This window comes from Atta cephalotes (assembly GCF_000143395.1).
Source record: "Atta cephalotes unplaced genomic scaffold scaffold00007, whole genome shotgun sequence".
NCBI classification, from domain to species: Eukaryota; Metazoa; Arthropoda; class Insecta; order Hymenoptera; family Formicidae; genus Atta; species Atta cephalotes.
This window is the reverse complement of record NW_012130071.1, coordinates 3045971-3061950: the sequence shown is the minus strand read 5'-3', so window position 1 is coordinate 3061950 and position 15980 is coordinate 3045971. Positions and strand designations below refer to the sequence as shown.

Genomic DNA, 15980 nt, shown 5'->3' with positions numbered 1-15980 from the left:
CCAAGTTCTTTGACGTGCAATTAATGGAATTTAAATCTCGGCATAATCAATTGGAATGAATTTATTATATTTATTTATACATTCATTTTATTTTTTTTATGGTTAGCAACAAATTGGAATCTTACCTTTCGAATATAAAATCTACATCATTTTAGTTGTGAATACTTTTAAAAATGTGTACCACGAGTTCTCTAAATGTAGGTGTCATATACGACGGTGTAATACATGTTGGAATATTTGAATTAACGTTATATTTGAATTTTTTTGGCTCTATTTTGGCAGCACTAAATTAACACTAAAATCCCTGTGTACTTAATTTTTGTGTATGCCTTGTATGTATATTTTTTTATGGGGTCCAGCTTGCTGTTAAATGATTTGAGCACTAAAATTTTGAATAGGGTACTAAATTAGCACCTAAAAAGCACTAAATTTTTTATTTACCTTATTCCCGAACTTGATAATGGAAGGCTTAATAGACGTAAAGTTTAGTCCTCTTGAATAAAATCTCCCTTCAAGGTAAACACATTTTGTACAAATTATTTTTATTATAGAACTTACAATCTTACAAAATGATCCAAAATAATCTATAATAATCTACATATAATGTGTTAATTAGTAATTACTTTAATTTATAAAATAAAGATAAAATAAAATATTCTAAAAACAAATTATTTGTTAAAACCTTAACAATCATGATTTAAGAAGATAAGGTGTATCATTATAGTGACAGCACGATGAGCGAAGCCAATGAAATTTGGGTCGAAATACTCCCATACAATTTAAACACGAAATAATCACACATTGTCATATGTACTAAAATGTTTGAAAAAATAATATAAAAATATTTGGAATAATACAAGCGCGCAAAAATAATATAAAAGTAAAAACAGTTGGAATAATACAAATGTAAAAAAATGTTTTTGTAGTGAGAGAATTATTTCTTTCATTTTAATTATTTTATTTAAAAATAATAACACAAATGCTAGTCCAAAATATTATAAGCAATTTCGTGATGTGCTATTTCTCAATTGCTTGATGGAAAAAGCATAATCTGATTATAAACTTTTAATGTAATAGAATATTTCTAATTACAAAATATTATTACAATCATAATAAATCACGTTGCACATGATATTCTATAATTTTATAAAGTCGAGTTATAGACCATATAAAATTCAAGTATAATGTATAACACTCGATAATTTAACAGTGACGCAATATCATGCTATTTTTTCAAGAGAATTCACCATAAAAAATATTCGAAAAAAATCAAAATTGAAGCGTCTGAACTTTAACAATTAATTTAATTAATTTATGTGAAATAATCTGATTATTAAAGCTAAATTCTTGCTCGATTCATTTGTCTATTTATTACAATACTGAACATTTTTATTCAGATAAAATTAAAATCTTGCGAAAGAATACATCAATTTTGGAAATATCAAGTAAATTCTAAAGATTACAAAAATTAACGTAAAATATATTACAATTGCATAAAATGTATCAATAATTTATCAATTCCAGCTACACACCGAATCTTAACACGATTACTTTATGAAAACAGCTATAGATAGCTGTTTTAAGATATCAGGATCTTTGGCGTAAGAACAGAAGTAAATCGGATCCTTCGGACACTTATAGATGATATCTCCGATGATTCCTCCGAAAGAAACTATGTTCTCCTTCTGGGAGGCAGAATAAGACCACTGCTCCGGGTAAAGGGGCGTCCAGACAAATAACGGGGGAGCTTTGGGCTCCGGTGAGCTCAGACGATATTAGGAGGACCAGCGAATACAATAGCTTCAGATCCGGATGGCATGACGCGTATGAGGAAAATACCATTTGATCTTAGTACGGGTATATAATTTAATTATGTGGTGCGGCAGTGCTCCCAGTTTTCTACTAGAATCAATTACCACTTTGATTTCGATAAAGTCCAAAGCAAGGGAGCCGGCGTATTTCCGGCCGATCACAATTTCATCCGTCTGGATCCATACACTCCATAAGATCCTAGCGGGGAGATTGGCGCGAAAAATAGGATCAGAGACAGAGAGCATTCAGACAAACTGACTGTTGCTCTGATAATATTTTCTTATTAGATCTAATGCTGAGAATGCATCACTCAAGGAAAAAATCTTTATATATAGCGTCGCTGGATATTGCCAAATTTGATTCCCTGACCCATGAGTCAATTGAGGAACTCTAATAACTCATAATTGTCTGTTATGGTATCCCTTCACCCATGATGAGATACATTATGAATGTACAGGAGAAGTTCAACCTGGCTTTATTGCTCGCCTTGAATCTCTGATCCTATCAACCCCTTTGTGAAATCAAGCAGGATGATTCAATGTCACCAGTTATATTCAATATGGTCATAGACCATAAATTATTGATCCATTTGTTGGCGAAGATTGAGCCACGGGTAGAAGGACTACCTGTGAACGCAGCGGATGATGACATGCTGCTGTTTGCCACAACCCTAATGGGACTTTAGAAACTCCTGAAGATATCAATTATTATTCAATTCAACTGTTCAATTCTGACTGTTCTGATTCAAATAAATAGTTCAATCAGTCTAATGAATGTATATTTCACTGAAAATTGTATGCATTTTGTCGTTATGATTGAGATATCTTTTTGCTAGTATATACATCATGTTCGTATAATAGCAGACATATTATTTTGAACATTTGAATCCAATTCTTATTAGTCAAAACCATAGACTACTGCGCATATGTGATCATTCTTCTTATATCATGATTACAACGATTTCTAATTCTTTTTCTAGGAATTATACTTAAAATTGTCCAACATACCACTACCTTTTTAAATAAAAATCAAGAATATGTATAACTTCGTGCCTCTCTTAATTAAAAATGTTTAAAAATGATTAATTAAGAAAGTCATTAACAATTTTTATTTAATTTCCAGGATTGCCACACAAAATGAATTTTAAAATTCCCTGACTTTTCTAGGTTTCCATGAAAATGGAAAATTTTCCAATATAAAATATGTAAATTTTAATACATTTAGAATCAAGGATTGTAGGGAAGTTAGTCTATATTATTAAAAACAAAAACGCAAAGGCTTAGTAGCATAATATTTTGAGTGCAAATTCAAGCCAACAAAAATTAATTAGTATTAGAAAAAAGAATGCAGTTACGAAAAAGAGCGATCAAATAAAAATACTGAATAAAATACTGAATAAAATATAAATTTTAATTATTTTATTAAAATTATTAAAAATTTATTAAAATATAAAATTAGTGCGTGAATTTTAAACATATTTGACTATAAATATCAGATACAATATTAAAAAATTAATAACAATTATTTAGAATAGGAGTTTAAGGATTGTCAGCAAATTTCAAGATTCCAGACTTTTTTACATTTTTCCCTGATTTTTCCCGGTTTTCCATGATCAATTTCAATTTCTGATTTTTCCTGGTTTTTCAAACAATTCTTGCCTACTTGTGAATTTTTTTCGAAAACCGTTCGTCATAGGAAACAATAAATAGAATATAAAAGATGTTTCTTATTCATACAACTTTTGTTTGAAACTTTTTTTTTATATAATTTAGAGGATATTCACGAAAATCAATTTTTTTTATTTTATCATAAAGTTTAAGGGCTCGGCGGCACATTTTCTTCTTATCCAATCGGATTGCAATTTTACAGATTTTTTTTCTTGAATTGGAATCGTTTTGAGAGGTACCGCAAAAAAAATTTGAAAAAAAAAAAAATTTCATCAAGAGTGAATAAAAGCCACCCTAATGTTTATATTTAACATATTTATATATTTATATTTAACATATTCATGCATGACAAATTTTTTATCGAGTGGTATAAAATGTCGGGATGCTTCGGATTAACGTATTATCAACACCATAAAAAACAATTTAGTAAAATTAATTGATTCTTTCGTAACAAGGTGAAATTATTTGAAAAGATTAGGCAGATTGTTGAGAGCTTATAAAGGAATTACATAATTCTCATATAAGTCTTTTATTAGAAATAAGACTATCATTCAAATAAAAAAGCCAAACATATTCTTTTTTTCTATTTAACAATATATTTAATTTCATAAATGAAAAAACTCTGAAAAAATAATAAATTTACAAGAGAGGAAATTATTAATTACTATCATGAATCATTTATTACAATATTACATATCAATTATTTTCTTAAATATTGGTGTGGAAAAAAGTTCGTGGCGTTTTTCGCATTAGGTGACATTTAAAAACGCCACGAACTTTTTTCCACACCTAATATTAATTACCCACATTTGCGCACAAAATTCAATATGCAAGGTGTCCTAGAATGACCACCAAATATTTCATGTGCAGATAAAACGGACTAAACTAAGTCGAAAAATCCTCTACCAATTCCTTTTGCAATTTTAGCAATACTTAACAAGATATTAATTATTAATCGCCGAATATTGGTCTTCAATAATTTTTTACTAAAGTACTATTAATTTCACAAAAAAAGCAAGAGGCAAAAATTGTTTATTTTCTTCTTATAGAGTTCTAAAAATTTTTTCATAATTTTTTATCAACTTTTTAGTACTGCATTTTCTCATTGACAATTATTTTTATTACAATATGAGAAAATGCGATATTAAAAAATTCTGAAAAAGTTCTCAGCATTCTATAAGAAGAAAAACAATTTTTGTCTTTTGCTATTTTTTGGTAATGATAGTATTTCAGTAAAAAAATTATTGAAAACCAATATTCGGCGATTTTTAGTTAATTAATACCTTGTTAACTATTGCAAAATGGTAGAAAACTTTTCGACTTTAGTCCGTTGTACCTGCGCACAAAATATTTAGTGGTCATTTTAGGATACTGTATATCAGTGTTTTACAATAATTTATAATCTAGACTTATCTATTACATCAATATTCCTATCAGAACAGCAAAACTAATCGAATAAAGTCATCATTAAAAACAACAGTTCAATGCAATCTATCGATAGCTAAATTAGTTTGATAAAATTACTAGTTCCCATAAGCATCGTAAGTTTTTAGAAATATCTCAGAAATTTTTCATATCATATCTAAATACAAAAAAAATTACGCGAGAATGCTATAAAAAAAGTGCATTAAACTTACCGCAACCGGTATATCGTCGATCGATAATTTGGACTCTATAATAATTCCCGTAGCGATTCCAGTCGCTTCACCAATCGCGACATCATTTTTATACAAATTAGATTTTAATTGTTCATAAACATCTCGTCTAATCTTGTCTGTTGCGAATCCATTGTAGCCAATCCAAGGCTGAGGCAGTTATCATGACAGACCATCTGGAACAAGTTTCAAAAGATAAAACACATAAAATTTAATTATTGCACATTTAGTTTATAAAAGATCTATTCACATTATATATAATTTGATAAATATTTAATAAAAAATAATCAATTATTATGTACACAAAAATGTGAAAATTTAATGTAAAAAAAATTACAAAATAAGTCAAATGGGATATACCTTGTTTTGGGCATCTTTTAATTGGCTTAAGAAGTAATCTGTGATAGCGGCCCTGATTAGCATGTAAGTCCCAAAGCACATAAATCATCCTTTTCGGAGTATTCAGCATCGGCAACACTAGAATTTCTTGGCAAACTGTACCAAAAGGCTAAAACTTCGTGCTCATAATCTCAATAAACTAAAGAAAAGTTGTAATAAACTTCGCTCAATTAGTAGCACGAGCCGATCATTCCGAATTAAAGATAAAACAAATAAGTTATAAAAAAATTAAAAATTCTGCAAGAATATACTTCATATTTTCGTTTTATTTTAAAATAAAAAAATGAAATTTGTTAAAATTTGAAAATAATAAGATTAAATATTTTTATTAATTCCTATTTAAAAAATAAGATAAATATGTAGATTATGGGAATCTCCCAATGACCTTGATATATTTTGTCAAGGTTATGATCCTGAGTGATCTTCAGGAAATTTTAACCATAAAAAGCCGTTTACATAAGTCGCAAATGCAATTCGCAAATGCATTTGCCACAGCCAATCAGGAGCATCAATGATACTAATAACAGTTTTTCATTGGCTATCGCAAATGTGTCTGCAAAGTGTGTTCTACGTTTGCGACTTATGTAGACGACCCTTAAAACGTTACTTGTTAAAAATTATAAACAAAAACAGTTTAAAAAATTGTCACATTTTTGCCATATAAAATAAAAATTTTCAGCTTTAAAATAAATCTTTGCTTTAAAAACTTTCTGGATTTTAATTTTCGAGCATTAATATCGCTTTATTAGGATCTATGTCACAGTATAACAGATAATGTATGTAAAACAAAAGTGAAATATATATTGTCAATAATACTGTTCATGTAAAGTTATAAGAATACTTTATAATATCGATGTATTTGTTTATTACTGATTCAATATTACTGGTCAGTATTGACCGTGTATTATTAAAGTCGCAGCACAGATTTTTGCATAACGCATAGTGCATAAGCGAATCAACTAGAATCTTTCCTTTTCTTCCATTCCATGAAAAAGAAGAATTTCAATTGATTGATTCCTTGCACTATGCATTACTGGGTATCAATCACGAAACTTTATCCCTAGGATGGAAAGTGAAAGGTAAAAATTTTAATCATTTTTCATCGAAGTTAATGAAGAAATTTGTCATTTTTCACTTTTCATCCTAGGAAAAAAGTTTCATATTGATGGAGGTCATAAGATTTGTTTGCATCGCATGTGTGCCACAACATGCTCCAATGTACTCCTGTATAATAGCTCCTACTCACTCCAATGCGCTCATTATATTGAGTAGAAAATATGGCAAGAGCGTGTTAGAGCATGTTGGAGCATGTGACGCGAACAAACAACTTATAGAGTACTTTCCATTTGATGAGAAGTCAACAAGCGTCGTTCTATTTTTCTTGACATTCAAAGAGTGACAAAGATAGAACGATATTTGTGTCGACTTGTGTTATCAAACCTTATCCTTAAATTTATCTTCAGATACTATATGAATTATTTCATTGGCTGCTAAGCATCTAAAGATAAATTTAAGGCAGCCTTAAGTATAAGGTCTGACTATAAATACGGGCATAAATGTCTTAAACTCGTTTGTGGAAATCAAAACAAAGATATATACAAATACTTTGCAAACCAAGATTAATGCGAAAAAACAAGATCTATCCCTTCCATCTTGCCTAGAAACGAACTTAATTTCATAATATATTAAATTAATATATTTATAACTGAAAAATATATTTTGGAAAATATATTTGTGTACATGTACATAAAATTGAATGTATTTTACATGAAAATTTATGAATATTTAATGTACATGTTCATTAGATTCAAGAAATTACTTTAACTTAATTTTCAATTAAATCATTATTTTTAATTTCGTTCATAATCACGAGCTTCGTTTTCATATAAAGGAAGCTCAGGATTATATTCTAATAGTATACGACACATTTCTGCGCACACAGACGAATGAAAGAACTATGAATGTAATGCAATTGCAGAGTCGAATCGGCCACTTTAGAAATGTAATTAAAGTCACTTACATTCGAAACGAGACACACGACCGATCAGATCGAATGGTCTCACAAAACTTTCACGATCGATCGTACACAAAGTTCAGCTAATTCAGCCACGAAGCCCTTGCCAAAACTACACATCTGCCGAGCAAACTAAGAACCGGACGACTACACGATTCTTACAAAAACGCAGCACCTCGTCTCCTTCGAAATAACTCAAGCGGCCAATCAAGACTGTGCTCTCTATCACGTTCCATCACGCACGCGCACTGGCGAGACGTCGATGAGACAGCTAATAACCTTAAGGTGCCATTACATGCAAGTGTCGAGCATCGAGCATCTGCGCAGAAGATTACTGCTAATTACTGCGCAGAAGTTTGAATCTCCAGACTCTTACGTAATAATCTTTTGCGCAGCTTCTTGACGCAAAATGATAAATTATGAGAGGTTATGTTTTGATATACATTACTAACATATAATGCTTAAAATTTATATTTATTTACATTAAACAGTGTAAAGATTCCACTATTAGTATATCTCGTACATTATATTTAATTAGAGTAAACTTATTAAACATATCACTGCGCACGCTCGACGCTGCCATGTAAAGGTACCTTTACAGTCGATTAGTGCGTGATCTGCGAGACTAAAGTCATTGGCCCGTATCCAGAGGGTCGATTGTGGATTTTGAAAAATTACAAAAGTGAGCAAAGGTTACTAGGTATTAACCAATTAAATTATGAATATTCTAGTAAATTTGATCACTTTTGTAATTTTCACTTCATTTGAAGATACACAATCGATTCTCAGATTCGCGCTTTTATCTCTAAAATTCTATAGTGTAAATTATAGCTAAATGATCATTATACAGAATGTCTGGAAATTATCGCCAAATATTTCATGGATAGAGCGGACTAAACTGAGTTGAAAAGTCCTTTACCATTTTGTAATCTCCAATAATCTCCAATAATTAACGAGATATTAATCTTTAAAGATAGCCGAATATTACTGTGAAGTGTATACGCTTACCGATCGTTTGGCGCGTAAACCGTGAGGAGCGGGGATAGCCTGGCAAGCTGTCTTATGGAAGCTTGCGGCGGTGTGCGCGGCGCGGGGCGCTTGCCAAGCCAATCCCCAACTCCCAAGGCCCGCGCCAAGCGATCGATAGGCATATACACTTCGCAGTAGTAGAGCGAGCGCGCGTATTCGGCTATCTTTAAGGATTAATATCTTATTAACTGTGGAAATTTACAAAATGGTAGAGGACTTTTCGACTCAGTTTAGTTCGCTCTACCTGCCCATGAAATATTTGACGATTATTTCCAGACACCCTGTACATATGTATGTATATATAAATAAAACATTGTATGATGCATTTTAGAAATAAGTTTAATATTTCTTTAATATTTTACACTTCCGCTTATATATCCTTTTAGCATAATAATAATAATAAACATGTTTGTAAAAAAATGTTGTTTCGCGTATATTTATTAATTAGTTTAATTTTTATTTCGTTATGAGTTGATATTATTTTAAATTTATTTTTAACATATAAAAAATATTCATGAAAACTGTTTTCATGTACTCGGTATTTTTTACTTTTATCATGATCGTTACATACATTTTCAATGATCTTCAAATGCATTTATTCTAGATCGTAATGAATATCTCTACGAAACTGCCCTAAATTCGTATTAAAAGCTATCTAGATTGATCCATACTAAAGATATTCTCGGTTTCGTCTATTTAATTGAATATGCAATTCTAGAAAGTCATTTCTGTTAATGGAACTCATTGAATTAAAGAAACAGCTCTTGGTGATCAGCGGTACAGTGCAGATGATTTTCAGTCAGCTTTTCGCTGTTATATTTTGTCGAATTTACTTTTAATTTAAACTTTTACATATTGCATTGAAAAAAAAAACAATATTAAACCAATTGGATAATCAGATTTATGATTTGTATTTATTAATAATTATGATATATTACTCTATAAAAATGGCGTTGATAGTATGAGCCTGTGAGACTGATAAAAAAGGCCATGAAAATTGACACTATCGTTCATGATTATTATATATACTTAATAACATTTCAGATGCGCAAATAAAACACGAGATAATTTTTTTTAATGTATTTCTAACTAAAAGAAATTTTGCAATGTGTATAATGATAACCTCGTATTTAACTATAATCTCACGTGTTATAATTGCTATTTTTTTTGCAAATAATGCAACCGCGGAAATGCATTCTCCGCAAAAGATTTCGTTATGAATGCTACTTTTCTTACTGCAGTAAATGAGTGAATATTTGCTTCTTAATTAATTCAATATAGGTTATTTTCATAATTCTAATTTTAGATAATTAATGTAACTGCATGTGCATTAATTTTGGTATAATTTTTCCATGCATTTCCGCGGAAAGCTTGCAAATAGTGTTACACAAATAAGCTATTAAAAGAAATATATTTATATAATTAATTTAATTTATATAATTAATTAATGGACGAAAAATATATTATATAGTAAAGATACTTTTTTTTCGGAGTTATAAGAATATATGTATAAATGTGAATGTATAAATGCGAATGATGTCGTTTTGAACTTATTGAATAATCTATTTCATTAAGAGATTAAAACGTTATTAACATCAATAAGCTAATATAGTTTCGAAAGTACTTTTAATAATAAGAAAATGAAATAAATTACGAGTATGTATACATACTACATTGATTAAAAATTTCCCGGAATTCATTCAGAAAATTCAAAATACAAGTTTTATTTATTAAAAGTGATATTGTCCCCTTCAAAGTACTCCCCATCGACTGCAACACACTTATACCAGCGCTTGATCCAGCTCTCGAAACATTTCTGGAACTCTATTGTCGATATAGCCATCAGAGCTGTCTTCGATTTTTCCATTATCTCCTTTCGGCTGTTAAAACGCGCGTAATGATTTTTTCATGCCACTCATAAACGGCTGTTTTCTTTAGAGTATCACTGCCGAAACAGTTTTCCAACATTTCCAAGGTTTTCACACCATTGAATCCATTTTTAACGCAAAATTTAATATAAACTCGTTGTTGCAAATTCAACTCCATTTTTAAAACTGTAAAAAATCGAAAATACATGCAGAGGTAGATGTACTCAAGACGGCGTAACTTTTACAAATGTCAAGTTATAGTGATAAAATTTGGTGAGGGAATGTCAATGATAGATCTGGCAATCTAAAAAAACAGAATTCAAATTAGCTGACTCAGAGCATCACCTGGTGGTAATTCCGGGAACTTTTTGATCAAGATGGTATAAATATACAATATAGAAATAAATCATATGAAATAAATCATAGAAATTTATCATACGAGAATAAAGGTGACAAATATCAAATTTCAATGTTATAATATAGAAATTTTAAATATTTTGTATATACAATTAAAAATTTAATATTTAAAAATTAAAAAATTTTTAATTATATTAAGGTTATTTTGAAAAAGTTATAACTTCATGTAGAGCACAGTAATTTGACGTATGAACACGTGATTTTTTTAGTTATGTTCTGTTTTGTTATATTCTATACATCAAAGATAATTGTTACCAATCAAAGAGCCCATGGTTACATTATTACTAACAATTGGCGGTTTAGATATTGTTTCGCTGTTGCATTGCCTACAGTTTTAAATAGAAACTCGAGTGTCAATTAATAAATAATCCTTATCAAATAATCTTGAATCCTTATTGAATAATCTCTACATATAGAAAGAAATTTTTTCACAGTATAATTTATGTTAATTCTAAAATGTAAAGATTAATCATTTTTGGATAATGTAATCTAAGTTGCTGTATAATATAAATTGTGGGAAATTGTGGGAAGTCCTACTCTACCGATAATGATAAAGTTGTCATTGAAATTTCAAAGATTAAGTATAAAATATAAAAGAAAAAATAGCAGCTGTTCCATGCTACGGATTTCAATCGCTTATGTATTCTGCTTCACTTTTTACAGAATTATCGAAATGTATCTGTATAAAATCAACAGTTCAACTTTCGAAACTTCTAAACAGCTTTACGTATTACCAACCGTCATTTTTTGTATGTTCTGCATTTACGAACTAAAAGTGCTTTATGAGATTAATATTGCTAGAACGATCATAAATATCTCTACAAAACTATCCATGAATTCATATCTAAAGGTGTCTAGATCCATACGAAAGATATTCTCGGTTTCGTCTTTTAAAATTGGACACGCGATGTTCTTTTATAGTGAGATGGAATACGGTGCTTAACTTAAAGTTATTGTACCGTACATTAATCTAATAGTATTTCAGATGGATATGTTATATGATTTGTGTATTGAAGTTTGTTTCGAAAGAATTGAAGATAATCTGATAAATCTGCTAAAGCGGGATAAACATTGAGCCATATCTATTGATACAAATCTATCACAAGCATAGATATTTATTTCTGTTATGAAACTCAATACTTCGAAGAAACAGCACTTAGTACTCGGCGATGTATATACTAAATATGATTTTTAGTCTGTAAATCCTCGCTATTACAGTTATGATTTTTGTCGAACTCACTTTCATCTTATACTTTTACATACTGCATTGGAATATTGGCACAATAATAAACCAACTGGATAATCCGATTTATGATCTGTATTTGTTAGTGATTATAATGCATTACTCTATAAAAATAGTGCTAATAGTGTGAGACTGGCCATGAAAATTGATACCGTTCATAATCTACTTAATAATATTTCAGATGCATAAATAAAAAAGGAGATAATTTTTTTTAAGTATCTTTAATTAAAAGAAGTCTTTCAGAGTTAATAATAATACTCCCGTTTAATCTCACGTGTTATAGTTGCAACTATTTTCCTTACAAATAATGCATCGTGGAAATGCATTCTTCACGAAAGGTTTCGTTATGGATACTACTCTAACTGCAGTAAGCGAGCGATTTGTTTCTTAATTAATTCAATATTTGCGTATTGTTTATTCTCATAAATCTGATTTTAAATAGTGGGTAACGTAATTATATATGCATTAATCTTAATTCAATTCTTATATACTATGCAATTTTGCAACGGAAGATTTGCAAATAATGTTATACAAATAATCTATTGAGAAAGGTATAATAAATAATTAATGGTCAAATATATTATTATAACCTTTGTGAAGTTAGTACCTCATTTTTCAAAAAATAAACTTTTCGTTATCGTTATAAAGATATTTTCTTTTTTAGCGATATGAGAATACATGTATGCATGTGTATAAACATATTTGTGAAAGATATCATTTTGAACTTATTATATAATATAATAATTTAATGATTTCGATAAGAAATTAAGATATTATTAATGTTGTATTAATGTCAATATCAATAAACTAATACAATTTTGAAATTATTTCTAATATATAAGAAAATGAAATAAATTATGAATATGTATACATATAAATGTACAACAGAAAAATGTCATACGGGAACAGTTAAATCTTAATGTTGTGTAAATAAATTTTAAATACTCTATATATAATAAAAATCTAATATTTAATATTTTTTAAATTAATTAATATTAATTATATTACTTTGAGAAAACTATCAATTCATGTAGAACACAGTTAATTTGACGTATGTACATATGATTTTCTGAATTATACAGTAGTATAATATATAGTTATGTTTTGTTTTGTTTTATTATACTCTGCATATCAAAAATGATGATTGTCGATTGAAGAGCACCGTGGTTATTTTATGACTAACAATTGACGGCTTAGGTATTATTTCGATGTTGCAATTGCCTGCAGTTTTAAATGGAAATTGTCCGAGTGTAGATCAATGAAGAATACTTATCAAATACTTATTAAATAATCTTGAAGGCTATATACAAAAAGAAATTCTCACTGTAAAATTTATGTAAATGCTAAAGCATAAAGATTAATTTTTGGACAGTACAATCTAAGTTGTTGTATGATATAAGTTATTGAAGACTTCTATTTTACCGATAGTGATAAACATATCACTAAAATTTTGAAGATGCACTGTAAAATGTGCAAAATGTGGAAAAAATGGCAGCTGTTCCATGCTACGGACTTTCAATCGCTTATATATCCCTGTTTCACCTTTTGCCGTATACTTGGAATATTTCCGTATCGCATCAACGCTTCGACTTTTGAAACTACGAAACAGCGTTGTATTCTGACAACCGTCATTATAGGCATTCTCTGTATTTATGAACTAGAAATATTGTGTAGAATTAACATTATTGAAACAATCAAGTTTAATATCATAACTCTTACTTTTGAACGCAATTGTTTTTTTACACTCAGCGGGTTTATCATGATTGTTACATATATTTTGAACGGTTCTTGGATGCACTTACTCCAAAATATAATGGAAATCTCTCTCAGACTGCCTCCTGATTCATATCGAAAACTATCTAAACTGATTCATGCTAAAGATATTTTTGGATTCTTTTTTTTAATTGGACAAACAACATTTTATCAAGTTATATTAGAGTTTAATAACATGGACAAGATTTTCGTACTGTACATGAACTTGATAATACTTCAAATGGATATGTTATATATAAATTGCGTATGTGTATTAAGGCCTGTTTTAAGGAAATCAATGATAATCTGACGAATTTGGGACAGGTCATAATGAACGACAAACCACATTTCTTGAGGAGGCTTTATCACGAACAGAGAAATCCATTCTTACTAATGAAACTCAAAGCTTTGAAAAAGCAGCATTTGATTACCAGTGACACCGTACAAATGTTAAATACAATTTTCAGTCTACAGCTTCTCGCTATCATAGTTATAACTTTTGTTGAGCTTACTTTCTTTTTATATTTCATTGGAAAATTGATGCAAATATAAATCACAAAGTTTTTGATTGGTTATTGTTAACGTCTTTGATGCATCAAAATAATGCTGATAGGATGGGCTTGTGATACTGGCAAGGATGAGGCCATGGGAATTGGTATCACCGTTCATGAAATATTGAATGATACTAACGACGAACAAATCATAGATGAAGTAAATAAAATAATTAGATTTGTACATTTTCTGAAGGTATCTCGTATGTCAAACTTTATACATTAAATCTGTGTAGTTAGTAATTATTTCTTAATGTATTAATTAATTTTGTATTTAATCATCATCTAATTTGATGTTTTGTAGTTGCAGCTGTTTTCCTTACAAGTATTGCAACGGGAAAATACATTTTCCGCTAAGAGTCTTATAGTAGATGCAACACTTTTCGTCGGGGTAAGTGAATTATTATTTGTTTTAAATAATGTGTATTGGTTATTTATATATAATTTTAATTTTAGATAGTGAGTAAAATCACTATATATCTATTAATTTTAATACAATTTTTCATTGCTGATCAAGTTTGTAATAGGGTTACAAACAATATTGTATAAACAATCTAATTAAAAAAATCTAATTAAAAAAAGATAATCAAATCAAATAAAAAAAATATTCTTTTAAATATTTAAATATTTAAACGTTCTTTTGTATATGTTTTAATATTAGTAATAAGTATATATAGAGAACAAAATTTTATATGTTAATATTTAATTGTAAAAATAAATCTTTACTGTGTGAATGTATTTTACTTGCTTATGTGTATCGAGTGTCAAATATAATAAATATGTTTGTAAGAAATATGTTAATATAATAACTTGAATTTAAAATTTGTTAGCGATATCTTCGGTTAATCCTGTCTAATATTTAAATTAATTTAGATTTATTATAATTTTATTTTTCTCAGAATATGATAAAAAGTGAAACATATTTTTGAAATGAACTTTATAATTAAAATTAATTTTCAAAAACAGCTTATTGAATATTTCTTTACCTTTAATTCATTTATTAACGATTAACGATTAAGGGACATTTCATCAAAATGTAATGCGATTGATAAATTAGTGTGATAACATTGATGTCTTTCGTCATTATATTTTTTATTATTGCTAAAATAAAGAAAATTAGCCATCCTGCATGTAATTTATAGATTACGATCTGTTAAGAATTTCATCAAAGAGAATATGTCGATTAATTTTAATTTAGATAAATAGTTAGATTAATTTTTATCAATAGCAACTTGTATTATTCTAGTTTCAATTTATTAACATTACATTTGTCACACATGTTTTTCGATGCGATGTTATACTTCAATTGCGTAATTTAATGCTTTAGTACACAATATTAAAAATAAAATAAATTAATAAAATAAATTAAGTTTAATTTAAAATATTTTAATAAATTCACGAAAACAATATACTATAATTAATAATAATTAGTTGCATAAAACTCAAATATTAACAACTAATATTTTGATCGAGAAAAAAATGTTAACAATATTTTCTCATTAATGATATAATAAACTATATAAAAATTAAAAATCTTAAGTATCAAATTTGTATACGTGTGTGTGTGTGTGGA

At 28.5% G+C, this 15980-nt stretch overlaps 1 protein-coding gene across 1 annotated transcript in view; it reads left to right on the top strand.

Moving 5' to 3' along the window:
• The first annotated feature begins 14186 nt into the window (after nt 1-14186).
• The window catches only part of LOC105626988, a 6964-nt gene continuing 5170 nt past the window's right edge, over nt 14187-15980 (top strand). The window contains exons 1-3 of the mRNA XM_012208272.1: nt 14187-14297; nt 14457-14567; nt 14712-14798. Of these exons, the coding sequence (XP_012063662.1) occupies nt 14187-14297; nt 14457-14567; nt 14712-14798 (309 nt within the window). The remainder of the gene's footprint in view (nt 14298-14456; nt 14568-14711; nt 14799-15980) is intronic.